The sequence below is a fragment of the Lissotriton vulgaris genome, chromosome 10 (genome assembly GCF_964263255.1).
Source record: "Lissotriton vulgaris chromosome 10, aLisVul1.2, whole genome shotgun sequence".
Lineage (NCBI taxonomy): Eukaryota > Metazoa > Chordata > Amphibia > Caudata > Salamandridae > Lissotriton > Lissotriton vulgaris.
Window position 1 is genome coordinate 753,172,997 of NC_141698.1, and position 17,827 is coordinate 753,190,823.

Consider the following 17,827-nt stretch of genomic DNA (forward strand, 5'->3'; position numbering starts at 1 on the left):
AGAAGACTCAAGTGATATCCTACTGAAGAGCTCCAAATAAGACACAACCAGTCTGCGTTTGCTTATGGTCCCTTCAGGAGGGTGCCTCTCCGGGCAGTTCAGGGTGGACTGCTCCTAGGAGGATCAGGGTCGGTACTGATTCCCACAAGGTGGGCTTCTGTCTAGAGTGACGTGGTGGGTGAAAAACAATGGACTGCAATGTGGCCGGTGCATACGCCTATGGCTGAGATTAATTCAGGTGCTCTATCAATCTCCTTGTTGGTTATTGCATATTTAGAGACAAACCGCCAACATCTGAAATGTGACCTTCGTAAAAAAGAAAATGGGATTTCAAACTGAAAAAATATATATTGTTCCATGCCCATTGCAGCCAAATTTAGTAGCTGCCAGTCCAACAGTGCCCAATTCATGCATATGTTAAGTCTGGGCCCATTCTGCAGCCACTATGACACCCAAAGGACCCTGGCAACTGAGCTCTCTTTGAACATTAATGATGGACATGTGTATTGTTCTGAATCTTCAACTACAGACCGTGCTCACCTTGTGTTTGTTTGAAAAATAAAAGAAGGACACCAACAGCCTATAACAGATTTGCTTAGCTGATATCCTACCTACTGAGAGCAAGATCCAAATGTTCAATTAGGAACAAAATGTATACATTATCTTTAAACGCCCAGCATTATAATTGATCAAATAGCTACATAATCACACATATTATCAATGGATAATCACGAAGGCGGAGGAAGATAGAAAGTAGAAAATATATATTTTTTGAATACAGATGGAAAAAATCATGAAAGCAAATAAAGCAACTACTTTTCCGCAGAGGAAGGCTAAACCCTGCTGCTTCACATCCACATAGTACCAAATGTCCTTCAAAAATGTTGAGCAAAATATTTAGAAGACACTTTGTTGCGGCACAGCAGTGTATGAAAAGGTTCCAGTGCATTTCATGATACAAAATAGGCCCCTTACCTGTGAAGTTAAGCTAACTACGTCATGTTCTTCCATCTTGGACTTATCGTTGTGTTCGTTCTTATCCTGGTGAGGTGCCCCCTCTTTTTGTTGAGGTCTGTTTTTGCTGGGCAGTTTACCATCTGTTTTCAGTTGTTCCCTTTGCCTATATCCCCTGTAATGACTTTGAATTACTACTGCTGCATTCTCTTGGTCACTTAACCCTTGATTTTTTAATTCATTTTTATCCCCGGATGATTCTTTCTTAACTAGAGTTCTATTGCTTGCATCCTCCTTGCTTGCTTCCAATGGGTTCTGTTGTTGGCTGTCAGTGAAACCAGTTGTCCTTTTCATTGAAGGTCTGCTAGTGTGGTAGCCTTGATCCTCAAAATCCACTAGATCCTGGTCTGGAATTCTTTTTTCAATGTCCGCTTTATTTGTCTTTGCGGGCATTTTTCCATTTTCTCTCAGTACCTTCCTATCGTGATATCCACGATAATTGCTTTGAATAACTATAGCAGCTTTTTCGTCTCTCTCTTTAGCAATGTCATCCTCATTTTCTAGATTTTGTTTAGTTCCTCTGGGTGTGGCTGGCGACGCCTCCTGCACAGTTGCATCCTGATGTCTCTCTTTTAGTTTCTTTCTCTCTCTGTATCCTCTGTAGTTACTCTGAATTACAACAGCTGCTTCCTCCTCATTGGCGCCAGAGTTGCAATTCTGCATATCTGTGTAGATTTCTTTGCTTTGCAGAATGTCATTGTCTTCTGGTATTGTATCAGGAGTTTGATTTGAATTGTGTTTTTTCATTTGCATTGATTCCCTATAAATTAACAACAAACGTTACAAAGTGAGGAGAAGCAGCAACTTGCAGAGCAGATTTTATATAACTATATTAAACACGCATTGGCAAAGCCAATAGGTCTCGGCAATGCAAGAGTGATTGGCTTAGCCAATGTTAGTGTATTTTAGCACTGCCTGGAGCGTCCCTTTGCAGCCGAAACGAAATAACAGACCAAAGTACCGAAGATTCAAAGGCTATATCTATATGAGGAAAGGGAGAAGCTATAGTTGAGGGGTAGGAGGGAGAGTAGGGGTTGAATGGTACCACAAATGAGAGAAGAAACAGTGCAGAAATGAGTTGAGGGGAAAGGAAATGATCAAGTGAGAGGTGTCAAGCAAAAGACAATAAGAAGAAGGGAATGGAAAGTTTACGAGGGAAGGAAGGAAGGAGCGATAGGCGGAGAGAGGTAACATGGAGGGCGGGTGGAAGCCGAAGGAAGGCAGGGAGAAAAACGAAAGAAGAAAGTGGACAATGGGATGCGGGAGGTAGGGGGTATGGAGTGATGAATACGAGAGGAAGTGAAAGGCGTGGTGGACATGAGGAGACAGAAAAGTGAGAGAGGAGCAAAGGGGGAAGTAAAGAGGGAGAGAGCAGCGGATTGGGAAGCAGGGGAAAGTAGGAGAGTGGTGAGGAGGACAGACAGAGAAGACACGATGAAGAGGGAGTTGAGACAGTAAAGGGGAGATAGTGTAGATGAGTGAGGGAAGTGAATGAAATGAAAGTTCAGTTGAGAAAGAAGAGGGAAGGCAGCGGAGTTTGTGAGTGAGGAGTGTTGAAGTAGAGAAGGGGTTTTATGGAGAGCAGAGGTCCAGATAGGAAATGGGAGAAGTGAAGATAGAGGAGAGAGTAGGACAGGAGGGAAGTCGGCCAACTGGATGGCTAGAGAAGGGGAGTGAGGGCTATAAAGGGAAGGAGATGAAGCGGGAAGGAAGAGGAGGACTGTGGGGTTGTGGTGATGAAAGGGCGAGAGGAAAATATGGGAACTTTCCAAAAAGATGACAGAAGGGGGAAGGAGAGATTGACGAGGGTCGATGGGTAGCGTGAGGAGGGATTATGCAGGCGGGAGAGTAGTGGAGGAGGAGATACCGAAAACGAGATAGAAAAAAGTTGAAAAGAAAGAGGGATGCGGAGAGAGGAGACAGACGTGCTGGAGATTACAATAACAGAGGAAGGAGAGCAGGGGAAAGGAAGGTGAAGAGTTGGGTACAGGAGATGAAAAGGGCGGAAAGAAAAAACAAAGAAAATGACAGGGCGGGTGGCAAGAGAAAAAAGCCACGAGGGCGACAGTAGAGGAGTAGGAAAAAACGATAATAGAGGAGGTGGGGAAAGGCAAAAGTATAATTAGAGAGGATAGAAGTGGAGGAGGTATAACACTGGGTGGTAACTAGAGAAGAGCTTGGAAAAGTTAGGGGAAAAACGAGGGTGACAGAAGGGGAGATGGAGAGGAGTCAAGGGCCGGGGAGTGGAAGAAGTGAGGTGTAAATGAAGGCGGGATGGGAGCTGTTGGGTAGAAAGGAGCTTGAGAAGACCAAAGGGAGATGAGCCATGGATACAGGAGATAAAACACATTGTACTAAAATTGAACAAAAAAAAAACAGATAAACATCAGAGAGAGGAGGGGTGAGAAATGCCAGATGAAAAGTGGGTGGGGTCAAGGGGAGAAGCGGGGTGGGAGCAACACAATGAGAAATGATGAAAACAAGTAAAGACGACGGGGGTATAGACAGTTCTTGGAAGAGGTCTGGGAGGGAGAGTAGAGGCGTGTGGCATGACAAGAAGTGAGAAAGGTGACATGAAAAAATAAGTGGTGTGGAACAGACTGGAAAGGGAAGCTAAAAAAACCATTATGATGCGGCCAGCACTGGACAGATCAGTGCTTTTTTTTTTCTTATGAAGGGTTGGGGAGGGGCAGCACAGGCACTGGGACTTTGTGGGGTGGGAGGGAAAAGGCCACATGCGCACACAAAGGGAGGGTGGTGCTGGGAGGGAAAGGCAACACGGACAACAGGAGGGTGGAATGTAGGAGGGAAGATGATTACTAGTGCAAAATTGATGATACAAGGCCAATTGTTTCAGATGCGGTTTCTGTACTTCACTGAAATATGCACCATTAATATTAATGGGGTAACCAGAGGCCTGCACTCCCCACAGCAGACAGTGGTATTGCGTGGATACAGGGCAGGAGAGGCCAGGACTGCCACACAAAGTTGAGCACTCTGGATTGCCTGGGGAGCATTGTCCCACAGACTGGAGTGCCGAAACGGGCGGTACAATTATCCTGGCTCATGGGTGTCCCTGGAGGCATCCACGGTGCCACGAAAGTGGCTGCGCAGTGATCCTCACGCGCCCAGTGGGCTGTGACGATGGTGAAAGAGGCAAGGAGTGGCGCAGTACTGGGGTGAGGCTCACAAGACACCCTGATCGGCTGCAGCGTGCTTGTGGGTACCGGAGGCGCATAATCACTCCTGGAGGCCTAGATAACGGCAATGACTGGCAGCAAGCATGTGCAGAGCTGGGACGTATGAGGCAGGTTCTCCGTACTGAGCTGGGTGCTAAGGAATTGGAACGCTACGCGCCTGGCGGAGCTGAATGCAGCACTTGGGGCCCTGAAGCAGGGGTGATGAGCCGAGTTGCGACCACTTCATCTCGTTGATGGAGTATGTCTTGAGGACGCCCATTGTGGAGTGTTGAACTGTATCGTAACCCACTCTGAGCCTTGTTGAGCTGCCCGTACGCTGGTTTACGGCTTCCAGCTGTGGACTCCTGCGGAGCCCGATGCCACATGCAGGTTAGAGACTATGGGCCGCCCCAGCAGGAAAGTACAGGAGACATCTGCCATTGCCTCACATGACGCAGACAATCAAGATTCGTCCGACTATGTTCTGCCCACGAATGCGAATGAGGCCCCGAACAAGCTGGACCTGATACTTAATGAAGTGAGGGAATCCAGGAAAGTCATGGAACAGCAAATGGGCGCCCTCACTACTAATTTCACTCTACTTAAGGCGTACCACAACAAACTGGCCGACATGGTAAAATTCCACACCCTGACTCTTGAGGAGATGGTGTCGCAGCACAAAGATCGTGCATAACAATTGAAATCCCTTCAGCAACAGGTCATGGGACTCATGAACAGGGTAGAGGACGCAGAAGGCAGAGCCAGGCAATACATACACGTCTTTGGGATGCTGGAACGCAGTGAGGGACAAGACCCGGCATCCTACATGGAGAATTGTTTCCGCACCTATGTGGTCCCTGAAGGCCTCTCCGACTATTTCTGCATCGAGAGGGCTCATTGTATTCCCACAGGAAAGCCGAGAGTAGAGGCACTGCCGAGACCACTGATCGTTAGGTTCCCTAACTACAGGGACTGTGATATCCTGTTACAAAAGACCCGGGAGAAGACGCAGATCCTCTTTGAGAACTGTCAGGTTTTGTTGTATCCTGACTATACGTTGTTGGTTCAAAGACGGCGTTCTTCCTACCAGGCGGTTAAGAGAAAGCTACGAACATTGAACGTCAAATACGCTTTGCTGTTTCCTGCACACTTGAAGATAATGTATGGACAGAAAACGTACTTCTTTGAATCCCCGGAGGACGCAGAGGAATGGATCGAAATTATGGATTCGACACAGTTGTTTGGCCAATCCCTACGTGGGTCTCCCCGTGGCCCAGGGGGAGATCGAGGCCGACACTCCCGGCAGAATGCTGCGGGATCCACTGGTGAAACGGCGATCCCAGGCCCTACACAGGAGCAGGTACAGCAGAGCAAGGAAACGGCTCTGGCAATGGCAACCACCTTCATGGACATAACTGCCCGCCGCGACTCGGAGTCGTCTCAGCAGAGTACGATCCGCTCAGACTCAGAGAGCAGCCTGACACTTTTCCCTAGTGTTACGCCGCAAACGGCAGATAATGTGTAAGGTGCGCGGATGACCCGATATTCTCTGTTTGTTTCCAAGGACAGGTGACACGGCCTGGTGTGGTCATGGCACGAGGACTCCAAGACGATTATTTCCTTTTTGGATGTACTATGGTACCTTAGGTAACTTAAGGTCTATAATACCTGTCATTTATCACGCTCGGAGTGGCTCCCACATAAAACGTTTCCCCTATAGCGAGTTTGGCTATCTGTCCCCCTTTTGCAAATGCTAAGATGTATTTAGTAACAGTTCAATGTGTGTTATGTCTAGTTTGGCTTTGCTTAGTTCATTGGCAAGGCCGGGTATTTAAGTTAATAGGGGGGTTTAGGGGTTCTGGCAAGATGCAAACGCTTTGTCTACCTAATTTCATTGGTCCCCCATCTGCAAACTATCAGATGCAAATCGAACTCAATGAACAATTTGGACACATTTAACTTTATCACATGGAATGTTCGAGGTCTGGGCTCCGTGTATAAGAGAAATAGGGTGTACACGCAATTGCTGAGATGCAAGGCGCATATTGTTTTTCTTCAGGAATCGCATCTGACGGACTCGGAAGCCGCAAAGATGCGTAAGAAATGGAGGGGACAGGTTAAATCTACAAATTACTTCGCTTTTGCCAGAGGGGCCACAATATGGATAAGAGGAGGGGTGCCGTGTATTGTACTGGAGAAGAGGGTGGACATTCAGGGTAGATATATCTTTTTGAGGGGTACACTGGATGGGAGACATGTCGTCCTGAGAGTATGTATGCACAGAACTTGGACCAGAACAAGTATTTCTTAGGCCTGAATTCGATACTAGCGGGCTGGAAGGCATTCCCATGGATAGCTGGGGGGGGGAACTGTAATAATGTAATGGACGTTAGTCTTGACCTCTCTCACCCTCCCCTGCATGGCACGGTGTCTAGTAAACAAGCTGAGGCCTTGCGTAATTGGGTGGATGGTTGGACACTTAGTGATGTGTGGAGACTAAGAAATCCCATTAGCGGAGAATACTCCTTTTACTCCCCTGTACATCAACTGCATACGCGTATAGATAGGCTCCTCTATTCCCGCTCACTGGCAGATCAGGATACACATACCACCTATCTGGTTAAGATTTTCTCTGATCATAATCCCTTAGAGAAAATTCTTACCTGGGTCAGAATACCCGCGTCTGTTCCTACCTGAAAACTATGGCCCCAATCACTCGAAGACTCAGTATTTCACAATACAAATTCCACAACGCTCCAAAATAATTTTTCTGAGAATGCAAACACTGCCTCCTCTATCCTGGTGGAATGGGACGTGCTGAAGACGATTATCAGGGTTGCGGCGATTAGCGCCACAGTAGGTGCCAGGCAGGAAGTCCACGGGAACCTAAAGGCAATTGAGGACAAAAACATAGTGCTTGAACAGGAGGCAGCGCTTGACTCAGATTAATGTAATAGCTTGCAGGAGGCACGCATCACACTTGCGGAATTGCTGGAAACGCTCCGGCTTATTGGTTATCGCTCCTACACCCATACAAAACACTCCACTGTGGACAAATCAGGTACCCTATTCTCCAAATTGATTTGGGAGGACCCGCCCTCTACCGTCATCATCCATATCAACCTACCTAGTCGGGAAATAGCGAGCACACAATACGACATCAAGGAGGCATTTTGTAAGTACTATGAGCAACTGTATGTGGCTCCTATACCACTGAGTGAAACACATATTGCTGACTTCCTTGCAGACCTTCCGTACCCAAAGATCCAGGAGGGACTGCAAGACACATAAGCAGGCCCCATCACTAAGGGGGAGATTAAGGCAGCCAGCGCAGGACTCTCACGTAATAAAACGCTGGGCATGGATGGTCTACCGGTGGAATTCTTTGCTACATACTCAGACATACTGAACTCCCAGTTAGAGGCAGTGTATACCAAATCCCTTGAACTAGGACACTTACCACACACTACAGTCCAAGCACTGGTGGTATCTCTACCAAAGCCGGGCAGGGACATGGCTGACATGTTGAGCTACCGCCCCCTGTCTTTACTATCCACGGAATACAAGATATTAAGTAAAATCCTAGTAAACCGGATGCAACTGCATCTAAACAGGCTAATCCACATTGACCATTGCGGATTTGTGCCGGCACAAAGCACATCACTAAATGTACGGAGGCTACACCATATAATGTCTTCCAAACTAACTCCCTACCAACAGACGGGTTGCGTTGCATTGGCTATGCGGTAGACATTCGATTCATTGTCCTGGGACTACATGTTCCAGGCCATAACACGCTTTGGCCTATCTCCTGGTTAAATTAAATGGGTGCGTTTGATATATGATGCCCGACGGCCATAGTCTGGTCCCTGAAACATATCTCTTGTGAATATCATGTATATAGAGGCACACAACAGGGCTGCCCCTTATCCCCAATTTTATTCGTATTGGCGCTGGAGCCACTGATAATGAAGTTACGAGCAGAGGTGTCTCTCTTGCCGTGACCACACACTTGGTATCGGCATACGCTGATGACTTAATCCTTTATGTGAAGGACCTCCTGGGGGGTCTAGACCCCATACCAAGAATCTTTGCTGATTTTCAGCCGATATCTGGATTGGCAATAAATGAATCCAAATCAAACGCATTCTTCTTTCACGACCAACACCACCAACACAGTTCAATTTGGGAGTTTAACTCTACAAATAGCTGCACGCACCTTCAAATACCTGGGCATCAATATATATTGCTCAAACAAGGACATGCTGGAAGGCAACCTAGGCAAAGCTATCAGGGGGATAAGATCTCAGGTCATGTTCTTGACCACGCTGCCGCTTTCGGTCATGGGTAGAATAGCTATTTCCAAAATGGTGGTCCTCCAGTGTCTGCTATATTATTTTGCAAACTTACCGTTGGCGGTACCCCGTCCTTTTTTTAATACTCTCAATACTATTCTATTGGATCTTATCTAGGGAATGGGTCGCTGCAGGAGAAGCCTGAAAAAATTGCAGCTTGATACGCGAGGTGGTGGCCTGGGCGTGCCAGACTTTAGAGCATGCTATTATTCCTACCAGTTGCAGTGGCTGTTGAACTGGACGGCGGGCCGTAATTTGCCAGAGATTGGATCTACTCACCAACACCTTGAACAGGGCCTTCAACACACTCTATTATTCCCGCACAGCAGAGCCACGTCTGCATTACCGCCGTTGCTAAAAATGGCGCTGGAATGCTGGAAAAAGCCCTGAAATTTACATCTAGTTGCAGTCCATATGCAGGGAACATCCAGCTGATGGGGATTCCGCTGACGTGTGGTAGACTAACTAAAGGAGCACTTAGCTCGTGGATAGATGCGGGGGTAGACACGATTGGCTCGCTTTTTGGAGACAGACCCTTACGGATCATGACAATTTTACGCAAACAACTGGTACCCCAATACCCTATTTGTTACACATGCTGCGATAATACAATACATCAGGAAACAGTGGTCCCCTGACCGGGTAGTACCTCAGACACATGAACTAGTTAAAGCGATATATCTAATGGGCCGGGGTAGCCACCTTAATAAATGGTTATACTTGAGCATTCATACGCATGTGAAAATCTCCCTCGCAGCTCTTCGGGCGCAATGGGTAATAGATATGGGAAGAGAATTCACGGATAGGGAATGGGCAGACATCTTAGAACACCCCAGGAAGATCCCACGCAATGCAAAGTTTAAATGTATACATTACATGATCGTACATCGGGCCTACCTGACGCCACGCAGATTATAGAAGATGTATCCGACCACTGTTCACCACTGCCCCAGATGCCAGCTGCTGGAAGCCGACTTACTCCACATGCTGTGGGCCTGCCCAAGATTGAGGGTTTATTGGGGACGACTGGTACAAATACTCGATGCGGTCACCCAGCCAACCATTGGGGACTTGGCGCTGATGTGTTTGCTAGGTCTCTGTAAACGTAGACCAGCGTAGAAAGTACAGCTGCGGTTTTTGGACTTGGCGCTGCTGATAGCCAAAAGGTCCATTACCATGCACTGGAAATCAGCCAAAGCCCCTTCTCTGCATGAATGACATCCTGAGCTGGTTCGCTGGGTGGGGGCAGAGAGCGCAACCTTGTGTAGGGAGGAAACTAGAGGCCTCTGGAAAAATCCAATCTCGTTGGAATGGGATGTGCGACTGGAGTCCCTAAAAGGAAGCAGCCCAGATGACGTACAGGACGTTCCACACTCAAAGTGAATAAACACCATAGACAATTAGTGCAACGATAAGATGTACCGGGGGACCCCTATGCACACGGTAGAGGACCTGTTTCCTTCAGGTTGTTGGTTAAGATGTAATTATGACTTAGGAGATATTACAAATAGAGCCAGCGGGAGGGGGAGTTTTGGTTGGAGGGTGGGTAGGGGGTGCAATGGGCCACACTTTGAAGTAAATTTATTCTCCTTATTGTTGCAACTGAATGTATGATTATATCCCATAAAGGTATTGATGTGGTAGAAGAATATAAGTGAAGGTTATTGTAACATGGAGATGGATATGGTATGAAGCTGCTTCTTGTATAACAAATGTATGATGCAATGGAGCTTTATAAATGAAAAACTGAATAAAGTTTGTGTTAATAAAAATACAAATGGATTAACCCAGTATCCCGCAGAACCTGGGAAATCGAATGGTCTGAAATAACAATCTGTTCTGTGGGGGAAGAGCTATTTCTTTTACAAAACATTATTTAATCTCCTATGTCACTAGGGATTGACAAGTAAATTGTGCAGAAAAACACATTAGCAACTGAAAAATAAAATAACGCCAACAAAGAAATGTAACAGTATATTGTCAATCCTATATCGTGAAGTGATGCAAATAATAACATATCACAGGACCACACAGGACTGTTACGTAACATATTATTTATACAACAACGCTTTGGACAGTGGACCTATCAATAAAAAGAAAGGCACCAATCCTGTGTTCACCAATCACATTAGTCTTAAGCCTTTTGCGTGCTATTTCCAAATTCCCTCTGTCCTAAGAGCATCACCCAAACCTGGGGTAAAATATAAATTGTTGTCCAATTTGGAAGAGCACCGCTTTGTAAATCAATCCAAGTGGAAAACTAGATAATTCTCATAGTGTCTTCACATACAGACGCTGAGTCTTGGTATACATTTTCAATGGTTGTTTAATGTTCCATTTTGGAAAAAAAACAGTCAATGCGTTTCGTTCTGAAAACAGAACTTCTTCAGGGCCACCCCCAGTTCGCCACCCTCCAGTGTGAGGGGGGCAGAAACCTCTTCATGATTGGAGGGGTCCCCCCCTCTGCAAGATGGCAGGGACTGAGAATTTGGCTTCACCTCGCCTCCCCCCACCTGAAAGGTGGGGTTGGCAAAGGTAGGCACACATCCCTTCCTAGCTAGGTTTTCCTGGTGGTTCTGCGCCAATAATGGTGGCAGGCCTTTGAACTCCCTCTTCAGGGACCATGCCCTTCCTGGGGGATGAGGTATGACACCTATGCCCAGGATGTGCTTTGTTTCCAGACCCAGAGAGCAGATTCTCTCTAACCAGGTGTCCAGAAATCTTTCTGGTGGTGGCAGATAGCTGGGAGCCAGTCAGGAACCACACCAGAGTTGGTCGTTTTTCAGGGGGCATCTCTAAGTTGCCCTCTGTGTGCATTTTTCATTAAATCCAGCACTGGCATCAGTGTGGGTTTAATGTGCTGGGTAATTTGCTAACAAACTTACCAGACTTCAGTGAAGCCATCATGAGCTGTAGAGTTCATGTTGACAAACTCACCGCCCATGTACTCAAAATGGCTCCACTTCACTTACAGTGACTGTAAATGGCACAGGCACTGTAGGGTCATAATGCTCATGCAGCTATGCCCTCCCATGTGGTATGGTGCACCCTCCCTTTAGGGTTATAAGACCTACAAAAGGGGTGTCTTACCCATGCCACAGGTTGTGTCGGTGGGCGTGGCACACAGGACTGAGTGCCATGTTGAATCTTCAGTTTGGTCTGCACCAAAATACACATCCTGCTCTGGCAGAGCATGGGTGTTAAGGTGTGGGGCCTCTGAGGGTGGCACAATACATGCTGCAGACCTCAGAGGCCCTCTCTGGTCACAAGGCCCTTGGTGCCAGGGGTATCCTTCACGAGGGACTTATAGGTGGACCAAAGGTGTGCCAATTGTGGGTAACAAAGGTACCATTTAGGAAAAAACACAGGTGCTGGGGCCTAGTTAGCAGGATCCCAGCAACACTCAGTCAAGTTGGCATCAGGTATCTAGAAAATCGTAACCATGAAAAAAGGGGAACTTTCCTACACACCCCCCCCTAAATGAAAGGGGTTGAGACTAACCTTTCCCATGAGTGTCTTCATCATCCATCTGCATTGGCAGGGAGAGTCCCAGGTCTATCTTCCACTGTAAAGTCCATTCCCTGTATGGAGATGGATCACCTCAAGAGTTCGGGATTTTCTCCTTTCATTTACATTAGCCATCTGAGAGGTCTGTGGCCAGTTTGGATTAGGAAGTGGGTCCTAAACAGATAGGGTCTCAATTTCTTCTGGATCAAACCACATCAAAGGCCTCCCTCTCAATGGCATCCAACACTGTTCCCTGGAGAGTAGCCTCCTGCTTATAAAAGCAACAGGTTGGCCCTGGCCATCATCATTGGTCTGGGATAGGAATACTCCTATCGCTAGCTCAGAGGCAACAGTCTGCACAATAAACTGCTTGGAGTAGTCCGAAGCCTTGAGAATAGGTGCTTTGCACATTGCCTCTTTCAGGGTGTCAAAAGCCTTTTGACAGCCAACTGTCCACTTCACTTTCTTGGGCATCTTCTTGAAGGTAGGTTCTGTGAAGGGGGTCGCAATGGACCCATATCCCTTCACACCTCTTGTAATACCCAGTCAAGCTAAGGAATGCCCTGACTTGGGTTTGGGTTGTGGGAGCCTCCAAGTCCAGAATGGTCTTGATCTTGGGTTGCAAGGGTTGTACTTGGCCTTCACGCACGAGGTGGCCCAAGTAAACAACAGTGCCCTGCCCTATGTGGCACTTATATGCCTTGATAGTTAGGCCTGCAGTTTGCAGAGACTGTAAAACCGTCCCCAGGTGGACCAAATGATCTGCCAGGAAGAGCTAAAGACAGCAATTTCATCAAGATATTCTGCACTAAAGTTCTCCAACCCAGCAAGAACTTGATTCACCAACCTTTGGAAGGTGTCAGGGACATTCTTTAAACCAAAGGGCATAACAGTGAACTGATAATGCCCATCAGGCGTGGATAATGCAGTTTTTCCTTTGGCTCCTGAGGCCATGCCAATCTGCCAGTGCCCTGCAGTTAAGTCACAGGTACTGAGAAATGTGGCTGCTCCAATCTATCCACTCATCAGCCCTGGGTTTGGAGTGAGCATCTGTATTCGTTACAGCATTGAGAGCTCTACAATCAACTCAGAACCTCATCTCTATTTTTCCACCCTGGGGGTAAGGGTTTGGGGACTAAGACCACTAGGCTAGCCCAGGGACTGTCAAAGGACTCAATCACCCACTAACTCCAGCATCTTGCTTACCTCAGCTTTGATGCTCTCCTTAACATGATCGGACTGTTGTTAGATTTTGGTTTTGACAGGCAAGCTTTCCCCAGTATCCACATCATGGGTACACCATTGGGTCTGACCAGGGGTTAGGGAGAAGAGCTCAGCATACTGTTGCAGGACATGTCTGCAGTCAGTCTGCTTTTGGGCAGTGAGTGCGTCTGAATAGAGAACTCCATCAACAGACCTATCTTGGGGCTGTAAGAGAGGAGGTCAGGTAGAGATTCACTAGCTGTCTGCTGATGCTCATCAGTGACCAACGCACGGACACATCAGCCCTGTCACAGCAGAGTTTCTGGCGGTTTACATGGATCACCCTCTTGGGGTGCATGCTGGTGCCCAGGTCTACCAAGTAGGCAACCTCACTCTTTTTCATTAAGTATATGGTAAGGCCATTCTCTGTGTTCTGGAGGGCCCTTGGTGCCACAAGCTTCAAACCCTACTCCTTCTGCCCTGGTTGGAATTCCACCAGTGTAGCCTTTTGGTCATATCCCAGCTGTTAGAGCTGTTGGCTGGCCTCAAGGTTTTAGAATGCATTTTCCACACACTCTGCCATCCTGGAACGAAGGCCTAGCTCGAAGTCAATCATATCTTGTTTAGTTTAATGGAGAGGCCTCTCCCAACCTTCTTTTACAAGTGCAAGTGGTCCCCTCACAGGATGGCCTAACACATGTTCAAAGGGGGAAAACCCTACTCCCTTCTGAGGCACTTCCCTGTAAGTGAAGAGCAGGCATGGCAAGATGACATCCCATCTCCTTTTGAGTTTTTCAGGCAGCCCCATGATCATGACCTTCAATGTCTTGTTGAACCTTTCAACAAAGCCATTGGTTTCTGGGTGATAAGGTGTAGTGAATTTGTAGTTCATTCCACATGTGCATCAGGTATGCAGACATGAAGTTGGTACCTCTGTCTGACACTACCTACTTAGAATACTATACCCTGGTAAATACACCACTTAGGGCCTTGGCTATGCAGGGGCTGCACTAGTCTTAAGGGGAATTGCTTCAGGATACCTGGTAGCATGATCCACTTCTACCGGTATGAAAGTGTTTCCTGAGACTTTGGGTGCTTCCTGTGGAACCACTATGTCTACACCAACCCATTCAAAAGGAACCCCGACCACTGGTATTGGAATTAAGAGGACCTTTGGGTGTCCAACTGTTTTGCCACTGGCTTGATAGGTGGCACAGGAGCTGACAAGCTCCTTCCCTTTGTGGGACATATGGGGCCAGTAGAAATGGATAACCAGCCTTTCCCAAGTTTTACTCTGGCCCAGATGCCCAGCTAGGGGATTGTCATGGGCTAAAGTGCGTAAGAAATCCCCTCCCAGTTGAGGCACTACCACTCTCCTAGTGGTACCAGGGTTGAGGTCTCTGGCCTCGGTGTACAGGAGTTCCTCCTCCCAATAGACCCTGTAGGAGCACAGAATTCAAAGTGACCTTTTAAAAAAACCCACAGCATGCAACAGTGTATTGAATGCCTCTAGTTGTCATCCTAAATCAAGGCTCACTGCAATACCATACGGTGAAATGGTTAGAACTCGTCATAACTGCAGTAAGGAGTGTAATTTTGACTCAAATCTAAATAAACTCAGGAGTGATTTCAAGAATAGAGGATATGATGAAACATGTTTGGACAAGGCAGAAAATAAGATCAGGAAACACAAAAGAAAGGATACTTTAGTACAACAACAAAAGAAAACCACTGAAGGCAAAAACAATCAAGATCAGTGTGTGTTTATTACTGTATATGGAACTTACAGCAACCATATCTATAACATTCTAAGAAAGAACTGGCATTTGTTAAAATCTGAGACCTTACCGCACGATCTAGTATCTGAGAAACCAAAGGTGGTGTATCGAAAGGGACACACTATAAAAAATCTACTGTGTCCCAGTCATGTACCCAGACCCAAATTGAAGCAGGTGACATGGCTTCCTGAAAAACCTTGTGGTTTTTACACATGTGGGACATGCTCAGTCTGCCAATTTGGCCAAAACAAAATAAAAACCTTTAAGTATAATGGCCCTAAGGAATATTATATAACAACGTTCATCAATTGTAATAGCACACATACAGTATATGTTATCATCTGTGCCTGCAATAAAATCTATGTGGGAAGCAGCACTAGATGTCTTAAAGTTCGGATACAAGAGCATTTGAGGAACATTAGACATGGTGATGTGTCAAATCCAATAGTACAACATATACTAGAAAATCACCCAGAACATCAGAACATTACCTTTCATGCTATTGATCATATCAAGGATAGTGTGAGGGGTGGTGATAGGACCTTACATTTGAGGAAGACCGCATCCCTTTCGATTTGTAAGCTTAGATGTGTGACTTCTGGCCTCAATATTAACAATGAGTTCCACTATTTTCTGTAAAGGCATTATATGCATGGTCTTCCTGTGGTGATTAATTGCTATAGAGTGATGACTTACATTTCTTTCGGTTACTGGGCTCAGTAACAGAAAGAACTATAGTATGATTAACTGTGCACCATAACTGTGACCACCAGATAACACGAGAAATGTGCACATGTACAGGAGTACAGTCTTTTTTCCATCAAATGTCCTGCACAAGTAAAAAGAAAACATTTCTCTACTACAGACAGATGTTATAGAATAGTGAAATATACTTCCGTAACAAGACAGTTTAAGATAATACCCAAAATATCCCTCGTGGTTTCTTAGGATATATAAATACGTCCCAGGTTTAAAATGTTCCAGCACAAAATAAGGCGCATTTATTGCTTTTAAGATTTCAGTAATCAGGTTCTGTTTTGCTTTAATGTTGACATATTTAATATCAAGGGATTGCATGTTAAAAAACAAATGACTGTAGTGTCCACCTAAAGATGCTATATTTTAAACAATAATCTTCCTGTTTAAAGATGGCAGATCTTTAATACGAATTTGCCAGTGTTTCGTGTGGTGAATGTCCTATGCGAGGATACTGTTAGTATGAATGCAGAGAATTTAAAGTTGTTATTGTGTTTATTTAAAATGATTTAATTAGCGATGTATGTTAAAAACTGTTCAATTGTTCACGATAAAAGTAGTGCGATGTTCCAATAAAGGAAGAAGATTAATATGCTTCCCTTAAATATTGAACATTTTTGAACTAAATTTGAAAGCTATAATAAGACATGAGACTTGTTACAAGCACCACGTTATCATCTTATGTGTTTTTTAAAGATACTGCAGTCCTAAAATTATAAATTATCTGTGTAAAGATGGCGGATTTTTAACAATCAGTTGCCCGGATTAGGTAATGGACGTATATAGAAGTTTCATAATCTGGATTAACGCATAGAATTTATAGTTGCTACCGCCCGCATTTAAAATAAAATAATTTAAATAAAAATGCGTAATAAAACTGATCTATTCCATAATGAATTAACATAGTAATCTTCACATACCGTGAACCATTAATTGGTTTCCTTTTAACCCTTAAAATCGCCTATTTATATCTAAGCTAATAAAAAACATAGGATCATTGAAAAGATACAAAATATTAGCTTTTAACATGTTCTGAATGAGCTTATAAACAAAACGGCTCCACTCCAAGATGGCGCCCATCTTTTTCCCTTGGGCTTCCATCAAACATTTACTTCTAAAAAAAGCGCGGAAATTTCTTCAATTTAAATTAATTAATTGGTTATATTGCCAATTAGTAATAGTATATAAGGAGCATGGTTTTTAACCACCTCACATGCACCTTGACGAACCATGTGAGGTGGACACGATCGAGGACCTCCACTACGGGACCCAAAATTACTGCATCCGGGTAAGTGACTGTGTGCAACCTCTCGATACTTGCTGTTAGTGTGTGGGATTTCTTTCCCCTCAGTTAACACGGCCTTATAATTATGACATTGACATGCTGAAATTATTGTGTAAATTTATAACCCCTTTTAGTTTATGTTTAGTTGCAACCTTAATATGTTATATCGCATAAGGGCTATCTTTGTCTGTATACCTTAAAAACCTCGGCAGGAGATTGTATACTTTAGTATTTCTTCATGAATGACATTTTTCTCTATGGCACATATGCCACTATTGGTCCCTCTATAGTCTATACTTGAGACTAATAGAGTGCCTATTGTTGATAATTTGGATGTCGACAACTGGTATAGTCGATAACAACTCCCCGGTTTAATAGGCCGTTTAATCATAGTTGAAACTGATGCTATTGTTAGTCAATCTACATCTGTGACTATTAGGGTGCACATCATTAAGAATTTGGGTGTTGTCTATTAATTATTAGATAACATTTGTTCGGTAAGGTTGGTCTCCAATGACTTGATTTACTCATTAGAATGGATGTTGCCTCTTTCTGGAACATGTTGTTCAGCAACTTAAATGTTAGGTTTCTCATTGCTAAATGACAGGTATTCTTGGTTTAATTAATATATTTACAATACACATCTGAGAATCAAATAAGTTTGAAACTAAAATTGTATTCTCTAGCTTAACCTTCTAAAAAAATCGATGATGCCCATGAGCAATGTTTATAATATCATTTTACTGACAT

General features: G+C 45.0%; 1 protein-coding gene across 1 annotated transcript in view; it reads right to left on the reverse strand.

Moving 5' to 3' along the window:
* MYO3A (myosin IIIA) overlaps positions 1–17,827 on the reverse strand; it is a 1,386,887-nt gene that overhangs the window by 456,435 nt on the left and 912,625 nt on the right. Inside the window, exon 32 of the mRNA XM_086939966.1 lies at positions 976–1,774. Coding sequence (XP_086796092.1) covers positions 976–1,774 — 799 coding nt within the window. The remainder of the gene's footprint in view (positions 1–975; positions 1,775–17,827) is intronic.